Source organism: Apteryx mantelli, chromosome 35 (genome assembly GCF_036417845.1).
Source record: "Apteryx mantelli isolate bAptMan1 chromosome 35, bAptMan1.hap1, whole genome shotgun sequence".
NCBI classification, from domain to species: Eukaryota; Metazoa; Chordata; class Aves; order Apterygiformes; family Apterygidae; genus Apteryx; species Apteryx mantelli.
Window position 1 is genome coordinate 467,380 of NC_090012.1, and position 20,345 is coordinate 487,724.

The 20,345-nt window shown below is 63.8% G+C and overlaps 3 protein-coding genes across 5 annotated transcripts in view; 2 read left to right on the forward strand and 1 right to left on the reverse strand.

Annotated features, from left to right (window-relative positions):
- The window catches only part of PPP1R37 (protein phosphatase 1 regulatory subunit 37), a 43,510-nt gene extending 39,272 nt beyond the window's left edge, over positions 1-4,238 (forward strand). For all 3 annotated transcript variants that reach the window (XM_067314524.1, XM_067314525.1, XM_067314526.1), the window contains exons 12-13: positions 484-572; positions 1,247-4,238. In XM_067314524.1, coding sequence (XP_067170625.1) covers positions 484-566 — 83 coding nt within the window. In that variant the 3' untranslated portion in view covers positions 567-572; positions 1,247-4,238. The remainder of the gene's footprint in view (positions 1-483; positions 573-1,246) is intronic.
- A 789-nt stretch (positions 4,239-5,027) lies between these two features.
- NKPD1 (NTPase KAP family P-loop domain containing 1) lies at positions 5,028-9,690 on the reverse strand. Its single transcript, XM_067314404.1, has 3 exons — positions 9,564-9,690; positions 7,545-7,676; positions 5,028-6,712 (listed from the first exon to the last, which is right to left on the reverse strand). The coding sequence occupies exons 1-3, from the start codon at positions 9,688-9,690 to the stop codon at positions 5,028-5,030; spliced, it is 1,944 nt and encodes a 647-aa protein (XP_067170505.1).
- A 2,861-nt stretch (positions 9,691-12,551) lies between these two features.
- LOC106498073 (galectin-4-like) lies at positions 12,552-19,809 on the forward strand. Its single transcript, XM_067314469.1, has 10 exons — positions 12,552-12,634; positions 13,927-14,015; positions 14,972-15,170; positions 16,368-16,484; positions 16,569-16,634; positions 17,253-17,294; positions 17,742-17,771; positions 17,932-18,023; positions 18,690-18,855; positions 18,941-19,809. The coding sequence occupies exons 1-10, from the start codon at positions 12,605-12,607 to the stop codon at positions 19,082-19,084; spliced, it is 975 nt and encodes a 324-aa protein (XP_067170570.1). The 5' UTR covers positions 12,552-12,604; the 3' UTR covers positions 19,085-19,809.
- The last annotated feature ends 536 nt before the right edge of the window (positions 19,810-20,345 follow it).

A 20,345-nucleotide genomic window follows, 5' to 3' on the forward strand; every position in this document is an offset into this window, starting at 1 on the left:
AGCGAGCTCGTGCCTCGGAGCACGTCTGATAAAACAAGCCTCCGCTCCCTGGGTCGAGATCAAAGGGTTTTAGCAGAACATGCTGCCTGTTCCCCTCCCTCGTTACAGCAGGAGGGAGCTGCCTGCCTGCGGCAGCGCGGCACCGAAGGAGCCGCAGGGCTTTCGGGGCCCTTCCCTGCGATCGCGAACCGAGGCGTTACACAATCCCTTATCGGGCTCGCTCTGAACGCTAGCCACCTGTTTATTTTTTCTGCGCCCCGTCTTCCTGGCAGGAAGCGGCCTCTTCCAAAGCGTGAGCCTTTCCTCTGATTTGCAGCCCGGGCTGTAGTGAGCGACCGTATTTTGCAGGCACCTTCGCGTCGAGTCCGAGAGCTCCGGGGTCTCTGTAAACGATCGCAGCGGCTGCGGGGAACGCGAATCCCCGACCCTCCGGGGCTTTCGATGAAAACTAAGCAAACTGTTGCCATTTGCTTCTGCTTTCAGAGCTGAACTGCTCCAAGAACGAGAAGGAACTGGAGGAATTGCTCCTAGAAGCCAGCCAGGACACGGGGCAGGAGCCACTGTGACCGCAGGTAAGAAGGGTTTTTAGGTTGGGATGAACCCCGTTAAAAGGGGACAGACTCGACCCCGAAGAGAACAAGTTTCCTAGAGCCGTTCCTGGGGCTGCAAGGCCCAACAGGGGCTGTTAGCTCAGGCACGGCGCTAACACAACCACGCAGGCCGGGTAGCTCGGGTTTTATTGCACCTCTGAATGGCTGCAGCTTCACCCAAAGGCGGCTGAAGCCTGGGCAGGGCAGCGCAGATGTGATTTTACTGCAGGGTGCTCCAGGCTTTCCCAGCACGTTTGGATAACGAGGCGTTTATAGCATCCGGGCAGCATCTGCGGCTTCAGCGTAAAATCTTAGGCTCCGGCAAGCCGAGCTGTTGGCATAAGGCGCTATTTTAGGCGACCGCACCTGACGTATGCCGAGCTCGCGGGACTGAAAAGCACTTGAACGCGCTCATCTTTAAATGTTTCGGGAGCGACAGGCCTTTAAATAACGCCTGGGTAACTGCAGTCACTTGTCGTGTGCCGGGGGGAGAGAGGCATGAACGGAGGTTTGCCTTCGTTACCCTGACTAACGACGCGTTGGAGCAGCAGGCTTCGGTCCGGGCTTTCCTTTCGCTCGGAGCAGCGTTCCCTCTCCCGCGTCGGTGGGAGAGCGGAGAGGTTTTATCGGGGCTTTCGCCTTTGTGTCTCCTGCAGGTCCTCGGCGTCGCTCTGCATCGACGGGAGGCTCTCGGGGAAGCGCCGGCGTAGCATTAGTCTGTTCCCACTCCACCCGATTAAGAAACAAACCTTGGTCTCCAGTACAAAGGTTACTTTTTTTTCCAGAACAGTCTATTTCCTGCCCTAAACTCTTCCCCGCGTTCCCGACTCGCCTTCCCTACCAGGAAGGACTCTGATATTCCCAGGGCGATGGAGGAAGGGAAGGAGACCAGAGAAATTTTACCGAAACGGAGACTTCCCTCCCTTTTGAGATATTTCTGCCCTTCTCTAGACACTAGCTGATCCAGTTGTGTTTTCTTTTCTGTATTTCTCTGGAATTACCACTTGTTACCGCCTAATTTGTAAGGAGATGATACCGCGCCCTGGAGACGGGGCGAATGCACGCGATGGCTCTCCTCGATCCGCATGGGAGATGGAAAACCAGCGCCTCCGGGCTCAGCTCCGCTGCCGCACACTACGAAGTGCCCCGGGTTTCCGAGGGATGCTTTGCACGAGCCGCGTTTCGGGACAAAAGCTCGCTAGCAGAATGGTTGCACACGACTCTGTTCCCTGCAGGGGAGAGGGAGGCACGGACAAGCTGTAGTCACCTGTTGAGGAACTTATATCACTAAACAAGATTATCCAGGACAGGCTGTGTTTGCAGCCGCAATGGTTATTTATTTTAAAGTCCCTTTTTTTGGTATATATTTATCATGAGCTGCAAAGTTACCGGGTGGGGATTTGACTTACAGGACGATGTAGAATTAATTACTTTTAGTCTAACCTGCAACCTTTTCTGAACTTCCGCTCTTGGTTTGCAAAACTCTGCCAAAAAAAAAAAAAAAAGAAAAAAAAAAAGAAAAAAAAAAAAAGCACCCTTGAAAGAGCCTTCCCCCGGCAAACCCTCCGGAGAGGGATCACCGCGGAGCGAGGCGGCTCCTTCCCCCGGCCCAAAGCGCTGGCCGCGTCGGCACAGCGTCCGCTGTGTCGACAAAACCTTGGGTTTTCCCCCCCTTTTGGGGACCAAGCCAGGAATCCGATAGGAAGCAGGGGCCAGCTCGGAGCGGCCGGATGCTGCTGCGATGCAGGAGCGTCTCCTTCCCATTTCTGCCCTTCTTCCTCTGTTCCGGGTTTCCGCTCGGAGGCGTTTGGCTGGGGAACACGCAGCACTAACGTAAAACCAGGGTTTTATTTCTAGGGACTCGAAGTAGCTTTCGCTGAGCTGCTCTGACCTTTGGAATCAGTGCAAAGAAAAACGCAAGTCTTGCTCTGGAGACGTTTGCCCCTTTTACCAAAGGTTTGGGTGAGGTTTTCCGGCTTGCAACGAAAGCCGCCGGAAGCGGCCGCGCCGGAGCCGCCTCGCTTTTCCGCCCGGCGCCGCGGGAGAAGGTGTTCGCTTTTCTCAGGGAGGGACCTCTCCGAATCGCCCGCGGAGGAGCCGGGCCGGCGCGGGGCCGGCGATGCTGACAGCATCCCGCCGGCGAGGAGCCTGCCCGCCGCCGCGGGAGCTGATGGTACTAACCTGTAACTTAACGAATTGTATGAACTGGCCGGAGACGCAGCCGCGAGGGGGCTGTCGGGCAGGACTTTACGCTTTTTTCCTTTATTTCTTTTTTTGTTCCTTTTTATTTTTATTTTTTTTTTCTTAAGTGCAATAAATCTATCAGGGAGCTGAGGGCACTTGGCTGCGTGGGATCAAGGCTGGAGAGACGCGCGTTTCGCTCTTCATGCACTGAAACTGAATCACAATTAGGAATTTGCTGCATTAACACTACATACAAAGGAGGGTGATTTATTCGCTAACGTTCGTCCTTGCTTTCCGTCGTGTTTTTCTTTTCTTTTTCTTTTTTTTTTTTTTTGTTAACACCGTTTTCTATTAAATGAAACCCGCGTTCGTCACCGACTCTTCCCGTCTTTTTGGTACCTACGAATGTCACCTTTTTTTTTTTGCTTTTCCCCCTCCCCGGGGCAGGGAGGGCGGCGCGAGGCTTTAACAGAGCTGCGGCAATAGGTGAAGCTGCCCCCAAATCCCTGCTGCCTCCGTGCCGCGGGCCGGGAATTGCTCGAGCTCCGGGTTTCCGCATCGTCTTTCAAGGCACCGAGGATTTGTGGAGCACCGAACCGCTCGGCCCCGAGCCGGGCTCCTTGGGGCGATGCCCGCGGGCAGCCGGCGGCAGCGTTCGGTCTCGGAAACGGCATCGATCGGCGCCGGTGACTCGCAACGTTTTGCCGCTTTTGCGCCGGAGTCGAGTCTTTCCCGGCGCCTGGATTTTTGGCTTCTCTTAGGTCTCTTTGGCCCCGGCGGCTGCTGCCGAGCTGCTCTCGCTGGCGCTGCCTTTGCTCCCTCCTTCCTGCTGCCGCCGGGATGTCGGTAACGTGGGAGCTCCCGAATTTCGGGGCAGCGGGTCCGGCCCTGCCCGGCGCCGGCCGAGGCTGTGCTTCCCGCCGGCATCTCCCGCGACCCAGCGGCGAATTGGGCCGTTTTACCAAAGAAATGCGTGGCTGTGCCCTGAACGGGGTGGGGGGAGGAAAAAAAATCTCCGGCTCTTCCCTGCAATCAGCATTCCCGGGAGCTTCCCGCCTCATAAAGGTGATAAAACCGCTGCTTTTCCAGGAGATGCACGGCTTTAAACGGAGGTTTTTTGGAAGCGGGGAGCCGTTTGTGTTTTTATTCACCGAGCTCAGAGCTCGTCTCGGCTTTTTCCCCGAAATTTTTGGGAAGGAGGCGCCGGATCGCCCCGCGGCCGCTCTCTCCGGATGCCGAAAGCCGGGAACGGCCGCGTTAACCCGCCTTCCGCTGAATGTCGACGTCTCCCGTAGCCCAGCGCGGGGGTGTTCAGAGTTAATATATTTTCGTTCCTGTTCGGTAGGAGGCTCGTGCGGGGCCGTGACCCGCTTGCTCGACGCCTGCAGAATTCCGACGTGTGTTTTCCCGCCTTTCTGGGTTTCTTGTAATACTCTCGGTTGAAATAAAGGGTTTCCTAATTTCCCCCCCGCGCCTGACCACCTCCTTTCTGACCCTCTTTCGGAAGGGGAACGCGGGGGGGGGCCCCGGTCGGCTCCCAGTTTGGGGTGTTTTGCAGCAATTCGGAGGGGATTCGGGCACACGGGGGTCCTTGGCCGGGGGGGTGGGGGGATCCCGGGGGTCACTGGGGGGGTCCCAGGGGGGTCCGCACGGTCCCGGGATGCTCTTTATTGGGGACAAAACCCAGAGAGTCGCTTCGGCCGCCCTGGCCTTCCCTGCTCCCAGTCTCTCCCAGTTCCCCCCAGCCTGGCCCAGTCTCTCCCAGTCTCCCCAGTTCCCCCCAGTCTCTCCCAGTTCCTCCCCACTACGCCCTGACCTGGCCCGGTCTCCCCCAACCTCTCCTCTTGCCTCCTCCAGTCTCTCCCAGTCCCCCCAGTCTCTCCCAAGTCCTTCCCAGTCCCCGCGGGAGCCGGAAGCGCTGCTGCCAAGGCTGAAGGCTCCACGCAGGAGTCTTCCTCGGGCGCCGTCGCCCTCCTCTGCAATCCCCCCCCCCCCGAGCGGAGCTGGGTCCTGCGGCGTCAAAACCCTGTTTTGGGGGCGAAACCCGCAAAACGCCGCATCCGCCTCAGGGAGGCGACAGCCCCCCCCGGACGGAGGAGCGCCGGAGCTGCTGGAGCCGCCGGGGCGCACCGGCTCGGACTGCCCGGTTTCAAGCATTTCTCCCCGTTTTTGTTGTTTTTGGGGGGTTTTTTTAATTTAATTTTTAATTTTCCATTCCCCGGCACGAGGGGGGGGGTGGGGGGGGGCCCGGCGTCACTCCGGGGGCGGCGGACACTGCACGCTCCTGGAGACGGTGGCGGCGTTGGCCCGGGCGAGCCGCTGGAGGCCGCGGAGGAGCCCCATCTTGCACCGGATGGAGTGGTCCAGGTTGACGGTGAACTTGAGGAGGTGGCCGGCCTCGGCGGCGCTGAACGGGAAGTCGCGGGCCAGGAAGGCCTCGAAGAGCTCGGGGTCCCCGTCCAGGCACAGCACGTTGCGCAGGGCCTCGCGGACGCCGCACAGCTCCTCCAGGTGCTCCTGGAAGATGCTCCACAAGCTACGGGAACCCAGGGTTGCCGGCGACCGGCTCCGCTGCCCGGCGTCCTCCAGGCACTGCAGGGCCCAGCTCAAGCGACACGGCCACTGGTTGGCCAACACCACCCAGGCGGCGGCGGCGCGGGGCGAGAGGTCCCGCCGCGGCCCGCCGTGGTGCAGCATCAGCCGCAGTGTGACGGGGATGGTGTTGACGATGCGGCGCACCTGGACGCTGCTGGAGGGGACGTAGCGGTAGAGGCGGTCGGAGTCGTCGTGCAGGCAGCGGAAGGCGTCGTGGATGTAGCGCACGGCCTCGGCGTCCAACTCGTGGCGGCTGCGCTCCCGCGGCGCCGCCACCGCCGCCGCCGCCGCCGGCTCGCCCCGGCCCTTGGCCCGGCTCCGGCGCAGGTTCCTCTCCACGTTCCTGGTGATGATGCGGTACATGAGGTCCTCGCGCGTCTGCACCGCGTCCTCCAGGCACTGCAGCTTGGACCTCAAGCCCATCTCCGGGATGGAGAAGGGCAACGTCACCGTGCGGTTGAGGTAGAGGTAGCCGTTGTCGGCCAGGCCCTTCATGCAGCTCGTCTGCTCCAGACACGGCACGATCACGCTGGGGTCCACCACCAGGATGAAGATGAAGGGGCTGTTGGCGTCCGAGAGCAACGTGTTCATGGCGTTGAGCACCCCAGCCACTTTCTCCGGGTAGCAGATGTCCAAGCTGGTGATCTCCAGCACGACGCGGAGCCGCCGCCGCTCGAAGATCTCCATGAAGGCCAGGAAGTCGATGAGCACCTCGATCTCGTTGCGCACCTTGCTCATGAAGCCCAGCTGGCTGGTGAACTTCTCGCTGTTGGTCAGCCGCTCGATCTTCTTCTTCTCGCTGATGAGCAGGTTCTTGACGATGGAGACGGCGCCCAGCACCAAGCCGGAGCCCGACAGTGAGGCGACGGTGCTGCCGATCACCTTCAGCGCGTGGTTGTCCTTGACGCTGGGCACCAGCAGGGCCACCAAGAGCACACTGATGCCCACGCTCAGCACGAAGAGCAGCCCCCAGAGCTTGAGGCACGTGTTCTTCTTGAGGATCCACTCCTGCTGGCTGAAGCCGGAGGCGAAGCGGGGCCGGCTGCCCATGACGTGGTAGATGCTGAGCGGCAGAGCCCCGAAGTGGTGGCGGATGCTGCCGCAGAGGGTGGTCACCAGCCCGGCCCAGAGCTTGTCGCAGCCCGCGTACTGCCAGGCGCTGAAGCGGATGAAGATGAACTCGATGTTTTTCCTCCGCAGGTGGACTTCGGTGATCACCGGCTTGTAGAAAGCCAGGTACCACAGGGCCTGCAGCAGCCCCCAGCCCTCGAGGCTGCGCGACTTCTGGTGGCTCTTCCGCAGCTCAGCTTCCTCGCGCCGCGCCATCTCCTCTTGCATGAAGCCTGGGGAAAGAGAGAGAGCGTGGCTGCGAGTCACCTCCGTCCCACGGCATCGTCTCCTGGTGGGTCTTCAAGAGGGACCCCGCGGGCAATGTCACCCCAAACCCTGGGGAGCAAATGGGCTGGATGCTGGTGCAAGAGGGACCTCAAATGTTGGGGCAGATGGGCTGGATGTGGTGCAAGAAGGACCTCAGATGTTGGGGAGCAAATGGGCCGGACGTGGTGCAAGAAGGACCTCAGATGTTGGGGAGCAAATGGGCTGGATGTGGTGCAAGAAGGACCTCAGATGTTGGGGAGCAAATGGGCTGGACATGGTGCAAGAAGGACCCCAGATGTTGGGGAGCAAATGGGCTGGACATGGTGCAAGAAGGACCTCAGATGTTGGGGAGCAAATGGGCTGGATGTGGTGCAAGAAGGACCCCAGATGTTGGGGAGCAAATGGGCTGGATATGGTGCAAGAAGGACCTCAGATGTTGGGGAGCAAATGGGCTGGATGTGGTGCAAGAAGGACCTCAGATGTTGGGGAGCAAATGGGCCGGACGTGGTGCAAGAGGGACCTCAAATGTTGGGGAGCAAATGAGCTGGACGTGGTGCAAGAGGGACCCCAGATGTTGGGGAGCAAATGGGCTGGACGTGGTGCAAGAAGGACCTCAGATGTTGGGGAGCAAATGGGCCGGACGTGGTGCAAGAGGGACCTCAAATGCTGGGGAGCAAATGAGCTGGACGTGGTGCAAGAGGGACCCCAGATGTTGGGGAGCAAATGGGCTGGACGTGGTGCCAGAGGGCCCCCAAATCCGGGAAGCGAACGTGCTGCCTCCTGCCGCCCCGCGCCTACCCGTGACCTTGTCGAGCAGCGAGTAGAGGCGCCGGCCGCAGGGCGCGTAGAAGCCCACGGTGACGGGGGTGGACGTGTGGCACAACGTCTTGGAGAGGCACCGGCAGTAAATGTCATCCTCCGTCAGCAGCTCTGGGGAAGACGAGGCGCCGGTCGGCAGCGGGGGGAGAAGCGGGGTGCGGGGTGACCCCCCCCCCCACCCCCGTGCACCCCCGGAGCCGTTCCCACCCCCACCGCCCGTGGGGGACCCAGGAGACCCCGGGGAGCTGAGCCCACTTTGCACGTTCAGACCCTCGTCGCTCCTCAACCCCTCATCGCTCGGCTTCACGCCCGGGACGGGGGCACATTTTAGGGCCGTTGCACCATTTTCGTGCAGCCGCCCCAACCAGGGTTTTGGGGGGACGGGGACGGACACGTCCTTTTGCTCCCTGCAGAAGGAATCGGCTTAGGAAGCACGTGGGAACGAAAGCGGGCGGCCGGCACAACCCCGCGAGTAGACAGCGGAGAATCCAACCTGCTCCGCCGGCACCTGGCACGGCGGCCGGGGCAGGGCCACCACCTTCGCGTGACGCTGGCCCCGCGCCAAGCACCTTTGTCCCCGCGGCAGCCGCTATCGCCGCCCTGCACCCACGGGTGCTGCACGGGGGGGGGGAGGCGGTTTTGGGGCGGAACGTCCGGGATTCGGTGCAAACCCGCTGGGCGGGGGGGGGGGGGGGGGGGGGGAGATACCAGCGCGCAGCCGTTGGCGGCGGCGATGGGGAACTTGGCCCAGCTCCCCGACCGCCCGATTGGCCTGGGCTGCAATTAACGCCGGGGGATAATTAAGGCCGGGGCTGAGCAAAGGTTGGCAGTCGTCCCCGCTCTCGCCCAAAATCCCGGGCGGCGGGTGGCGGCCTTTGGACCCCGCGCGGGGCCGGGGCGGCGCTTTGCTTCTGCAGCCTGAAAAAGCAGCCGTCGCCTCGCGACCCGTTTCTCTCCTGAAAAAACGTAAATCGCCCCATTTAGTGCGACGCGCACGCACGTGCCAAAAAAAAAACCCAAAAAACCCAAGATCAGTGTTTGGAGACTGGTGATTTAAGTCACAGGCCAGCCGGATACTTGGATCACGACTCTGGTCCCGGCTCAGGTCTCCGGTGGGACTCTGCTCCGGAGCCTGGGGGCTTTGGGGCAAAACACCAACGTTTTGAGGCTGCTTAGGTAGATTTTGGGCTGCTGCGACCATGTATATGGGGTGGGGTGGGAAGGATGGGACAGGAGAGATGGGACAGGAGAGATGGGACAGGAGAGATGGGATGGGATAGGAAGGATGGGAATGGAATCAGATGGAAAAGATGGGATGGGATGGGATCATATGGGAAGGATGGAATGGGATCATTTGGGAGGGTTGAAATGGGATGGGAGGGATGGGATCAGATGGGAGGGACGGGAAGGATGGGGTGGGGTGGGATGGGGTAGGAGGCATGGGATGGGAGGCATGAGATGGGATAGGAGTCATGGGAGAGAGGGGATGGGACAGGATGGGATCAGATAGGGGAGATGGTGTGTGATGGGATCAGATGGGAGAGATAGGATGGGAGAAATTGGACAGGATGGGATGGGATCAGATGGGAGAGATGAGATGGGATGGGACATGATGGGATAGGAGTGATGGGACGTGACAGGATGGGATCAGATGGCAGGGATGGCATAGGATGGGGGTGGAATAGGAGGAATGGGATGGGATCAGATGGGAGAGATGGGATAGGAGGGATCGGACAGGATGGGATGGGATTGGACAGGATGGGTTGGGACATGACGGGATAGGAGGGAAGGGACACGATGGGATGGGATCAGATGGCAGGGATGGGATGGGATGGGACAAGATGGGATGGGATGCAATGGGATGGGACGCAATGGGGTGGGATGTGATGAGATGTGATCAGATGGCAGGGATGGGATGGGATGGGATGGGATAGGAGGGAGAGGACAGGACAGGGCAGGATGGGGACAGCAGCGGCTGGTGGCCGCCGGCGGCCGTACCTCGGTGCTCCCCGGGCTCGACCTCCACGAAGGCGCAGTCCCCGGCGGGCGGCGGGCGCCCGCAGCCCCGGCGCTCCTCGCCGCAGCCCAGGCAGGCCACGTTCTCCTCGCCGCAGCCCGGCGGCATCTCAGGGCCGGCGGCGCAGTGGGAGCAGCAGTGGGAGCCCTGCCGGCACGGGGAGCCCGGCGTCACCAGGCCGCGGAGCCGCGCTTGGTCCCCCGGCGCCACCCGCACGTGTCCCCTTGGCCGGCGACACGGGGACACGGGAGGGCGAGGGGGGCAGACTGGGATGGACTGGGGCAGACTGGAGAGGGGCTGGTACTGGGGACACTGGGGACACGGGGCAGCCTGAAATGGGGACACTGCACCAGACTGCACTGGTGGCCGTGGGGCAGGTTGGACTGGGGACACTGTTGGCCACGGGACTGGCCAAACTGGGGGGTCACTGGCCGGGCTGTCCTAGGGTCATTGGTGGCCATGGGACTGGCTGGACTGGGGGACACCAGCCAGGGTGTCCTGGGGACACTTGTGATCATGGGTCTGGCCGGACTGGGTGACACTGGCCAGGCTGTCCTGGGGATGCTGGTGACCATGGGACTGGTTGGACTGGGGGACGTGGAGCCAGGGTGTCCTGGGGACACTGGTGGCCATGGGACTAGCTGGACTGAGGGACATTGGCCAGGGTGTCCTGCGGTCATTGGTGGCCATGGGACCGGCTGGACTAGGGGACACCAGGCCAGGCCATACTAGGGACACTGGTGGCCATGGGCCAACCTGTACAGGGGACACTGGCCAGGGTGTCCTGGGGACACTGGTGGCCGTGGGCCAGGCTGTCCTAGGGACATTGGTGGCCTTGGGCTTGTCTGTCCTGGGTGACACCAGCCAGACTGTCCTGGGGACACTGGTGGCCATCCAGGTGCCACCTCTCCCTGTCCCCCTCCATCCCCACCCCAAACGCAGCCCCTCCAAACCCCATTCCCGGGGCCACCCCGCACCCCGGAGCAGGGCACGGAGCCACGTCCCGTCCCTGTCCCCGTCCTACCTGAGCCAGCGCCATCGGAGCCTGCTCTGCCTCCGGCTGCATCCCGGGCTCGCCACGCTCCCGGCTACCTCCGGCCACATTTATCCATCGCCTCCTTGCCGGCACTCGCCGGATTTATAAGGGGGCCGAGGCCGGTGGCTCCGGCGGGTTCGGACCACGCCTGGCCTGTTTCCCTCTGGGCTCCGATGACAAACGTGCCGGGGAAGGGAGAAAAAAAAAACAACAACCAACCAACCAGCCCGGGCTCGAAAGGAAATAATTAAGTGCGGATTAGGCAGAAATTCTGGCTGTGCCAGTGGGAGCCGCGTTGCTGCACATCCCGGTCGGCATCGGCATCGTCTCCTCCCCGCGCCTGAGTCAGGCGGCAGCAATGTCCCGGGCGGCTCCGGCGGCGCTCGGCCTCGGGGCTGCTCGGCACGTGCCGCCGCCGCTGCGCGGCGGGATGGGGATGAGGGCGACCAGCCAGACGCGGGGTGGCGGAGCGGGAACGGATGCGGCACCGGCCCCGCGAGTGCCCGGCGGGAGCGAAGGGTGCTGGCCGCCTGCTCGGAGGTGTTGGGGTGCAGGGGGACGCGGGGATGCAGGGGATGGAGGGGACATGGGGACACGACGGATGCAGGGGACAAAGGGGACGTGGGGGATGCAAGGGACAAGAGATGTGCAGAGGACACTGGAAACACAGGGGACACGGGGTTGCAAGGGACCCAGAGGATGCAGGGACCCAGAGGACACTTGGAGGATGTGCGCGACCCGCAGCCCGTGCAGCCCACGTGTGCAAAGCTCCCCGGCACACGCAACGTGCACGAGACCCGCAGCCCGTGCGACACGCATGTGCGGGACCTGCAGCCCGTGCAACGTGCACGTGCAAGACCCGCAGCCTGTGCAACACGTGCAAGACCTGCAGCCCGTGCAACGTGCACGTGCAAGACCCGCAGCCTGTGCAACACATGCAAGACCTGCAGCCTGTGCAACGTGCACGTGCAAGACCCGCAGCCTGTGCAACACGTGCAAGACCTGCAGCCCGTGCAACGTGCACGTGCAAGACCCGCAGCCTGTGCAACACGTGCAAGACCTGCAGCCCGTGCAACGTGCACGTGCAAGACCTGCAGCCCGTGCAACGTGCGTGTTCGAGACCTGCAGTGTGTGCAACACGTGCAAGACCTGCAGCCCGTGCAACGTGCACGTGCAAGACCTGCAGCCCGTGCAACGTGCGTGTTCGAGACCTGCAGCCCATGCAACACGTGCAAAACCTGCAGCCCGTGCAACGTGCACGTGCGAGACCCGCAGCCTGTGCAACACGGGTGCGCGGAGCCCCCAGCGCCGCCAGCGCTTCCTCCCACAGTGGGAGAGAAACGTCCCTCCGTCGCTGTGCCTGGGCCGGATGCGCTGGGGCCGGGAACCCCGACACGGGGCGCTGGCGGCCTGCGGCGCTCCTTGAGCCGGGCCCCACGCTCCGATCGGCAAATCGATACGTGCCAATCGGCAAATCGATGTGCTCCGATCGATAAATCGATACGCTCCAATCGGCAAATCGATACACTCTGATGGATAAATCGATAGGCGCCGATTGGCAAATCGATGCTTTCCGATCGCCAAATCAATACATTCCGATTGATAAATTGATGCGCTCCAACTGATAAATCGATACGCTCCGATCGGCAAATTGATATGCTCCGATCGTTAAACCGATACGCTCCGATTGCCAAATCGATGCGCTCCCATGCACGGCTCTGCCCCGGGGGGCGCAGGCCTGAGGCCAGGGTGATGGGCAGGGGATGCCCATGCCGGGGGGGGGGGGGGGAGGCTGCCCAGGCCCCCCGAGGGCACCAGTCCCCAACAGCTCCTGGACGCACCGAGCGTGCGGGGCCCAGCAGAGCCGCAGGGGTTAAGGGCGGCGCAGCCGGAGCCGGAGCTGGAGCTGGAGCTGCCCTGCAGGAAACGAAAGTGAAGCAGCCGGAGCGGCCGCGGCGCCACCGAGGGCAGGGACACGCGGCCACCATGGCTTTCCAGGCGCCCATCCTCAACCCAGTGAGCAGGGCCCAGCTGCCGGCGCCGTAGGGGGCTGGGGGGCCATATGGGGCTGGGGGGGGTCATATAGTGCTGAAGGGGATCATATGGGACTGGAGGGGCCATATGGGACTGGGGGGATCGTATAGTGCTGAAGGAGATCATATGGGAATGGAGGGGCCATACGGGACTGGAGGGGTCATATAGTGCTGAAGGGGATCCTATGGCACTGGAGGGGCCATATGGGACTGGGGGGATCGTATAGTGCTGAAGGGGATCATATGGGACTGGAGGGGCCATACAGGACTGGGGGGATCGTATAGTGCTGAAGGAGATCATATGGGAATGGAGGGGCCATACGGGACTGGGGGGATCGTATAGTGCTGAAGGAGATCATATGGGAATGGAGGGGCCATACGGGACTGGAGGGGTCATATAGTGCTGAAGGGGATCCTATGGGACTGGAGGGGCCATATGGGACTGGAGGGGTCATACGGGACTGGAGGGGTCATACGGGACTGGAGGGGCCATATGGGCCTGGGGGGATCGTATAGTGCTGAAGGGGATCATATGGCACTGGAGGGGCCATATGGGACTGGAGGGGTCATATAGTGCTGAAGGGGATCATATGGGAATGGAGGGGCCATACGGGACTGGAGGGGTCATATAGTGCTGAAGGGGATCATATGGGGCTGGAGGGGCCATATGGGACTGGAGGGGTCATATAGTGCTGAAGGGGATCATATGGGACTGGAGGGGGCCATACAGGACTGGAGGGGTCATATAGTGCTGAAGGGGATCATATGGGGCTGGAGGGGCCATATGGGGCCAGAGAGGTTGAAGGGGACAGGGGCAGCATATGGAGCTGGAAGTGGCCCAATGGGGCACGAGGTGGCCATACAGGGCTGGGGGTGGCCGTATGGGGCAGGGGGTGGCCATACAGGGCCAGGGGCTGTATGGGACCAAGGGTGGCCATAGGGTGACAGGGGTGACCGTAAGGGGCCGGGGGTGACCCAATGGGACTGGGATGGTCACACATGGCCGGGGTGGCCATGTAGGACTGAGTGGGACCCTATGGGCCAGGGGTGGCCATAGGGGGCCAACTGTGGCCATAGGGGGCCAGGGGTGGCCATAGGGGGCCAGAGGTGGCCACAAGGTTCAGAGGTGGCCGGTGGGACCAGGGGTGGCCGGGGTGACCCAACGGGACCGAGGTGACCCACAAGACCAAGGTGGCCACAGGGGGCCTGGGGTGGCCCTATGGGCCCGGGGTGCCCCCCCAGGGCCGCCGCACCCAAATCCCCGGGATCTTCCAGAGCATCCCCTTCTCCGGCTACATCTCCGGGGGCTTGTGCCCGGGGAAGATGATCGTCCTCCAAGGACAGGTCCTGCACAGGGTGAAGAGGTGGGTGTGGGGCAGGCGCTCCGGAGGGGTAAATGGCCCCTGTGCATGGGGGGGCTGGGGGGCCGTGGGGCTGCTTGGGGGTGCCCATTCCCTCTCCACAGGGTTCAGGGGGGCTGTGGGGCTGCTTGGGGGGTGCCCATCCCCTCTCCATGGGGTGCTGGGGGTCCATGGGGTGCAGCGGGTCCATGAGGGGGCTGGGGGGCTGCTCGGGGGGTGCCCATCCCCTCTCCATGGGGTGCAGAGGGTCCATGGGGCGCAGGGGGTCAATGGGGCTGCTGGGGGGCCATGGGGTGCAGGGGGGCCATGGGGTGCAGGGGGGGGGGTCCATGGGGCACAGGGGGGTCCCTGGGGTGCAGGGTGTCCATGGGGTGCAGGGTGTCCATGGGGTGCAGGGGGTCCCTGGGGCACAGGGGGGTCCCTGGGGTGCAGGGTGTCCATGGGGTGCAGGGGGTCCATGGGGTGCAGGGTGTCCATGGGGTGCAGGGAGTCAATGGGGTGCAGGGGGGGTCCCTGGGGTGCAGGGGGGTCCATGGGGTGCAGGGGGTCCCTGGGGTGCAGGGGGGTCCATGGGGTGCAGGGAGTCAATGGGGCGCAGGGGGTCCCTGGGGCTGCTCGGGGGGGGGGTCAATGGGGTGCAGGGGGTCCCTGGGGTGCAGGGGGGTCCCTGGGGTGCAGGGGGGTCCATGGGGTGCAGGGGGTCCATGGGGTGCAGGGGGGTCCATGGGGTGCAGGGGGTCAATGGGGGGCTGGGGGTCCCTGGGGCTGCTCGGGGGGGGTCCATGGGGTGCTTGGGGGGGGGGGTCCATGGGGCGCAGGGAGTCAATGGGGTGCAGGGAGTCAATGGGGCGCAGGGGGTCCCTGGGGTGCAGGGGGGCTCCCTGGGGCTGCTCGGCGGCGGGGGGGGGGGGGGGTCCCCGGGGGCACGGCGATGCCGACGGTGGCGGCGGCGGCGGCAGGTTCGCGGTGAACCTGCGCACGGCGGGGGGGGACGTGGCGCTGCACGTGAACCCGCGCTTCGACGAGGGCGCCCCCGTGCTGGTGTGCAACGCGCAGCAGGCCGGAGCCTGGGGGGCCGAGCAGCGCCGCGCCGCGCCCCCCCTCGCCCCCGGCGCCTACTTCGAGCTCATCGTCAGCGCCCAGGAGCTCTGCTACCAGGTGGGGCGGGGGGGGGGGACACTGCTGTGGGGGGGGGGCACAGACCCACAGCCATGGGTGCGCAGAGCCCCCAGACCCACAGCTATGGGTGCACAGAGCCCCAGACCCACAGCCAAGGGTGCACAGAGCCCCCAGACCCACAGCTATGGGTGCACAGACCCCAGACCCACAGCAATGGGTGCACAGAGCCCCAGACCCACAGTAATGGGTGCACAGAGCCCCAGACCCACAGCAATGGAAATAGAGACCCCAGACCCAGATCAGTGGGGGCACAGAGCCCCAGACCCACAGCCATGGGTGCACAGACCCCCCCCAGACCCACAGCTATGGGTGCACAGACCCCAGACCCACGGCAATGGGTGCACAGAGCCCCAGACCTGCAGCAGTGGGTGCACAGACCCCCAGACCCACAGTAATGTGGCCACAGAGCCCCAGACCCACAGCAATGGGTGCACAGACCCCAGACCCCCAACAATGGGTGCACAGACCCCAGACCCACAGCAAAGGAAATAGAGACCCCCAGACCCACATCAATGGGTGCACAGACCCCAGACCCACAGCAATGGGTGCACAGACCCCCCAGACCCACAGCAATGGGTGCACAGAGCCCCAGCAATGCGTGCACAGAGCCCCCAGACCCACGGCAATGGGTGCACAGAGCCCCAGACTTGCAGCAATGGGTGCACAGAGCCCCAGACCCACAGCTATGGGTGCACAGACCCCCCCAGACCCACGGCAATGGAAATAGAGGCCCCCCAGACCCAGATCAATGGGTGCACAGACCCCAGACCCACAGCCAAGGGTGCACAGAGCCCCAGACCCATGGCAAGGGGTGCACAGACCCCAGACCCACAGCAGTGGGTGCCCAGACCCCCAGCAATGGGTGCACAGACCCCCAGACCCACAGTAATGGGTGCACAGAGCCCCAGACCCCCAGCAATGGGTGCACAGACCCACAGACCCACAGCAATGGGTGCACAGAGCCCCAGACCCACAGCAATGGAAATAGAGACCCCAGACCCAGATCAATGGGGGCACAGAGCCCCCAGACCCACAGCCAAGGGTGCACAGAACCCCAGACCTGCAGCAATGGGTACACACTCCCCCAGACCCACGTCAATGGGTGCACAGACCCCAGACCCCCAGCAACGGGTGCACAGACCCCCCCAGACCCCCAGCAAGCCGCTGCTCCCGCAGGTCTCGGTGAACGGGCAGCACCAGCTGCAGTTCCTGCACCGGCTGCCGCTGCAAACGGTGCAGACGCTCGAGGTCACCGGCGACGTCAACCTCACCTGCATCAGCTTCACCGGCCCGGTGAGCACCTGCCGCCGGCCCCGGGCCCCCGCGGCGCCCGCGCAGCGCCCGAGCGGCTCACCGTGCTCTGCGCTCCCTCCGCAGGCGCAGTCGGCGCAGTTGGTGCAGTCGGCGCAGTCGGCGCAGCTCCTGGGTGCCAACTTCCGCAGGGTAAGTGGGGACCCGTGAGCGTGCAAATGCCTCCAGCATTGGTGCCTATGAGTGTGCAAATGCCTCTGGCATTGCCTCCTGGTGTCTGTGAGCGTGCAAAAGCCTCCGGCATCGGTGCCTGTGGGTGCCGTGAGTGTGCAAATGCCTCCGGCATCGGTGCCTGGTGCCTGTGGGTGCCCGTGAGTGTGCAAATGCCTCTGACATTGCCTCCCAGTGTCCGTGAGTGTGCAAATGCTCCTGGCATTGCCTCCTGATGTTCATGAGTGTGCAAATGCCCCTGGCATCAGCTCCAGGCCCTGTGGGTGCCCTAGAGCATGTAAATGCTGCCCATGGGTGCTCATGAGTGTGCAAATGCCTCTGGCATTGGATCCTGGTGCCTGCGGGTGCTCATGAGTGTGCGGGTGCTCGTGAGCGTGCAGATGCCTCCAGCATCAGCTCCCGGTGTCTCTGGGTGCCCGTGAGCGTGCAAATGCCTCCAGCATTGGCTCTGGCATCAGCTCCCAGCACCCACGCGTGCCTGTGAGCGTGCGGGTGCCCGTGGGTGTGCAAATGCCTCCGGCTCCGGCACCGGCTCCGGGAGGCTTTGCCCGGCGCTCACTGGCTTCTCCCTCCCTGCAGTTCATTTCCCAGACTCAGGCGCAGCTGCTGCAGGGAGCCGCTGTGAGTAAATGTGTGCAAATGTGTGTGGGTGCACGTGGGTGCTCACGGGTGCGCAAATGCGCGTCGGTGCACATGGGTGTGCACTTGCAAATGGGTGCACAAATGCATGTGGGTGCATATGGGTGCACAAATGCACATGGGTGCACAAATGCACGTGGGTGCACACATGCACATGGGTGCACATGGGTGCACACTTGCAAATGGGTGCACAAATGCACATGGGTGCACAAATGCACATGGGTGCACACATGCACGTGGGTGCACACTTGCAAATGGGTGCACAAATGTGCACAAATGCATGTGGGTGCATGTGTGTATGCACATGCATATGGGTGCACAAATGCACGTGGGTGCCCGTGGGTGTGCAGCCCCAAGGCTGGCCGGGGGAGGTGGCAGGGTGCTTGCGGCAGGTGACACCGGGTGACACCCGCGCTCCTCTCCTCGCAGCCCGACACGCCGGTGGTCGTCAGCAACCCGGTGAGCGCGGGGCGCCCTGCGCCCCCACCCCGGAGCCTTCGGCTCCATCCTCATCCTCCTGCACCCCCAACTCCGGCCTCCTTCACCACCGGCGGAGCTGGGGGTGCCGGGGGGACGCCGGGGCCCCCGGGGGGGGGCTGAGCCCGCCGTGTCCCCGCAGAGCGTCCCCTTCCACGCGGCGCTGCCCAAGACGCCCTCGGCCCAGCCGCGGCCCATCACCATCGTGGGCAGCGTCCCGCCGCGCGCCAACAGGTCCGGCTGGGGGGGGGGGGCTGGGGGGGGGTTGGAGGCTGGAGGGGGGTTGGGGGGATGGAGGGGGATCCTGGATACTGGAGGGGGGGGTCTGAGATGCTGGAGGTGGATCCTGGATTTGGGGGGGGGGGGTCTGGGGTGCTGGAAGGGGACTGGGATGTTGGAGGGGGATCCTGGATGCTGGAAGGGATCTGGGATGCTAGAGGGGGATCCTGGATACTGGAAGGGGGTCTGAGATGTTGGAAGGGGTCTGGGATGTTGGAAGGGATCTTGGATGCTGGAGGGGGATCCTGGATGCTGGAAGGGGGTCTGAGATGTTGGAAAGGGTCTGGGATGTTGGAAGGGATCTTGGATGCTGGAGGGGGATCCTGGATGCTGGAGGGGGTCTGGGATGATGGAAGGGGTCTGGGATGCTGGAGGGGGATCTGGGATGCTGGAGGGGGTCTGGGATGCTGGAGGGGGATCCTGGAGGCTGGAGGGGGGGGGGGTCTGAGATGCTGGAAGGGTTCTGGAATGTTGGAAGGGGTCTGGGATGCTGGAAGGGGATTCCGGATGCCCAGGGCGGGTCTGGGATGGGGGAAGCGGTGGCGGGGGGGGATCCGGGTGCCCGGCGCCCACAGTTGCGCGGATGAATCCCCCCCTCCCCGACCGCGGTGGCGGCGGCAGGTTCCACGTGAACCTGCGGAGCACCGTCTCGGGCAACGTGGTTCTGCACGTGAACCCGCGGGTGCGGGAGGCGGCGCTGGTGCGGAACACGCAGCGGCACGGGCAGTGGGGCACCGAGGAGCGCCACGCCGCCGCCATGCCCTTCGCCGCCGGGCAGCCCTTCCAGGTGAGGCGGGCGGCGGGCGCGGGGGCCGCGGCGCTCCGGGGGCTCCGGCCGAGCGCCGCCTGCTCCGGCTCTCCGCCCGCCGCAGATGGAGATCCGGACGCTGAGCCACGGCTACCGGGTGGCGGTGAACAGGCAGCACGTCTTCGACTACGCGCACCGGCTGCCGCCCGGCGAGGTCGACCAGCTGGAGATCGCCGGCGACGTCACCCTCGCCTGCGTCCAGTACTGAGAGCCGCCGCCACGGGCGTCCGGCGTCCGCACGGCTCCGGGCAGCGTGCTCCGGGCACCGGGCATCGGCTTGGGCATCAGCATGGGCATGGGGACAAGGATGGGCATGGGCATGGGGACAAGGATGGGGATGGCCATGGGGACAAGGATGGGCATGGGCATGGGAATGGTCATGGGGACAAGGATGGGCATGGGCATGGGGACAAGGATGGGCATGGGGACAAGTATGGGGATGGCCATGGGGACAAGGATGGGCATGAGCATGGGAATGGTCATGGGGACAAGGATGGGGATAGGCATGGGGACAAGGATGGTCATGGGGACAAGGATGGGGATGGGCATGGGGACAAGGATGGGCATGGGGACAAGGATGGGGATGGCCATGGGGACAAGGATGGGCAGGGCATGAGCATGGGCATGGCTCCAGGAGCCAGGAACTGGGAACCAGGCTTGGGCATGGGGACAAAGATGGGCATGGGCATAGGAATGGTCAGGGGGACAAGGATGGGGATGGGCATGGCTCCAGGAGCCGGGAACCAGGCTTGGGCATGGGGACAAGGTTAGGGATGCGGATGGAAAACAGGCATGGGAATGGGGATGGGGGTGGAGATGGCTCCAAGCTCCAGGAGCCAGGCACCGATATCCAGGCTTGGGCATGGGGACAGGGCTGGGGATGGCTGCAGGCATGGGGACAGGGATGGGGATGGGGACGGCTCCGGACACCGGGAAAGGGATGGCTCTGGGCTTGGGGCACGGGAGGGGGAACAGCTCTGGGCATGGCAATGGCTCTGGGCATGGGGACAGGGACGGCTCTGGGCTCCGACACCCCCGGGTCACCTTGCGCTGCCGTTTGCACCGGTGGCTCCCATTAAACCGGACCAAACGCCGTGCCGTGTCACCGTGTCCCTGGGGATCAGGGCCTCGCCGGGATGGGGGACAGGACAGGGGACATCGGGGTCCCTCCGGGATGGGGGATGTCACGGTCCCCCAGGGTTGGGGACAGGGGACGTCAGCCAGTGCTCCCATTCTCCCCAGTGTCCTCCCAGTGCCTCCCAGTCCCCCCAGTACTCTAGTGCTCCCAGGGCCCCCCAGTGCCTCCACCCCCCCCAGACTCTACCTGTGCCACCCCCCCCCCAATCCCCCAAGTGTCCCCGCTGCCCCTCTGATTCCCCCCAGTGGCCCCCAGTCCCCCCATATCCCAGCCCCCCCCCAGTGTCCCCAGTATCCTCAGTAGCCCCCAATCCCCCCAGCTCCCCTGATCC

Bases quoted from the DNA above. Each gene is read 5' to 3' on its own strand.
- NKPD1 (XM_067314404.1), bottom strand. From the start codon at position 9,690: ATGCCGCCGGGCTGCGGCGAGGAGAACGTGGCCTGCCTGGGCTGCGGC. The intron at 7,677-9,563 runs GTACGGCCGCCG...CGTCTTCCCCAG, and splicing joins CGAGCCCGGGGAGCACCGAG to AGCTGCTGACGGAGGATGAC. The intron at 6,713-7,544 runs GTAGGCGCGGGG...CTCTTTCCCCAG, and splicing joins GCTGCTCGACAAGGTCACGG to GCTTCATGCAAGAGGAGATG.
- LOC106498073 (XM_067314469.1), top strand. From the start codon at position 12,605: ATGGCTTTCCAGGCGCCCATCCTCAACCCA. The intron at 14,016-14,971 runs GTGGGTGTGGGG...CGGCGGCGGCAG, and splicing joins GTCCTGCACAGGGTGAAGAG to GTTCGCGGTGAACCTGCGCA. The intron at 17,295-17,741 runs GTGAGTAAATGT...CTCTCCTCGCAG, and splicing joins AGCTGCTGCAGGGAGCCGCT to CCCGACACGCCGGTGGTCGT.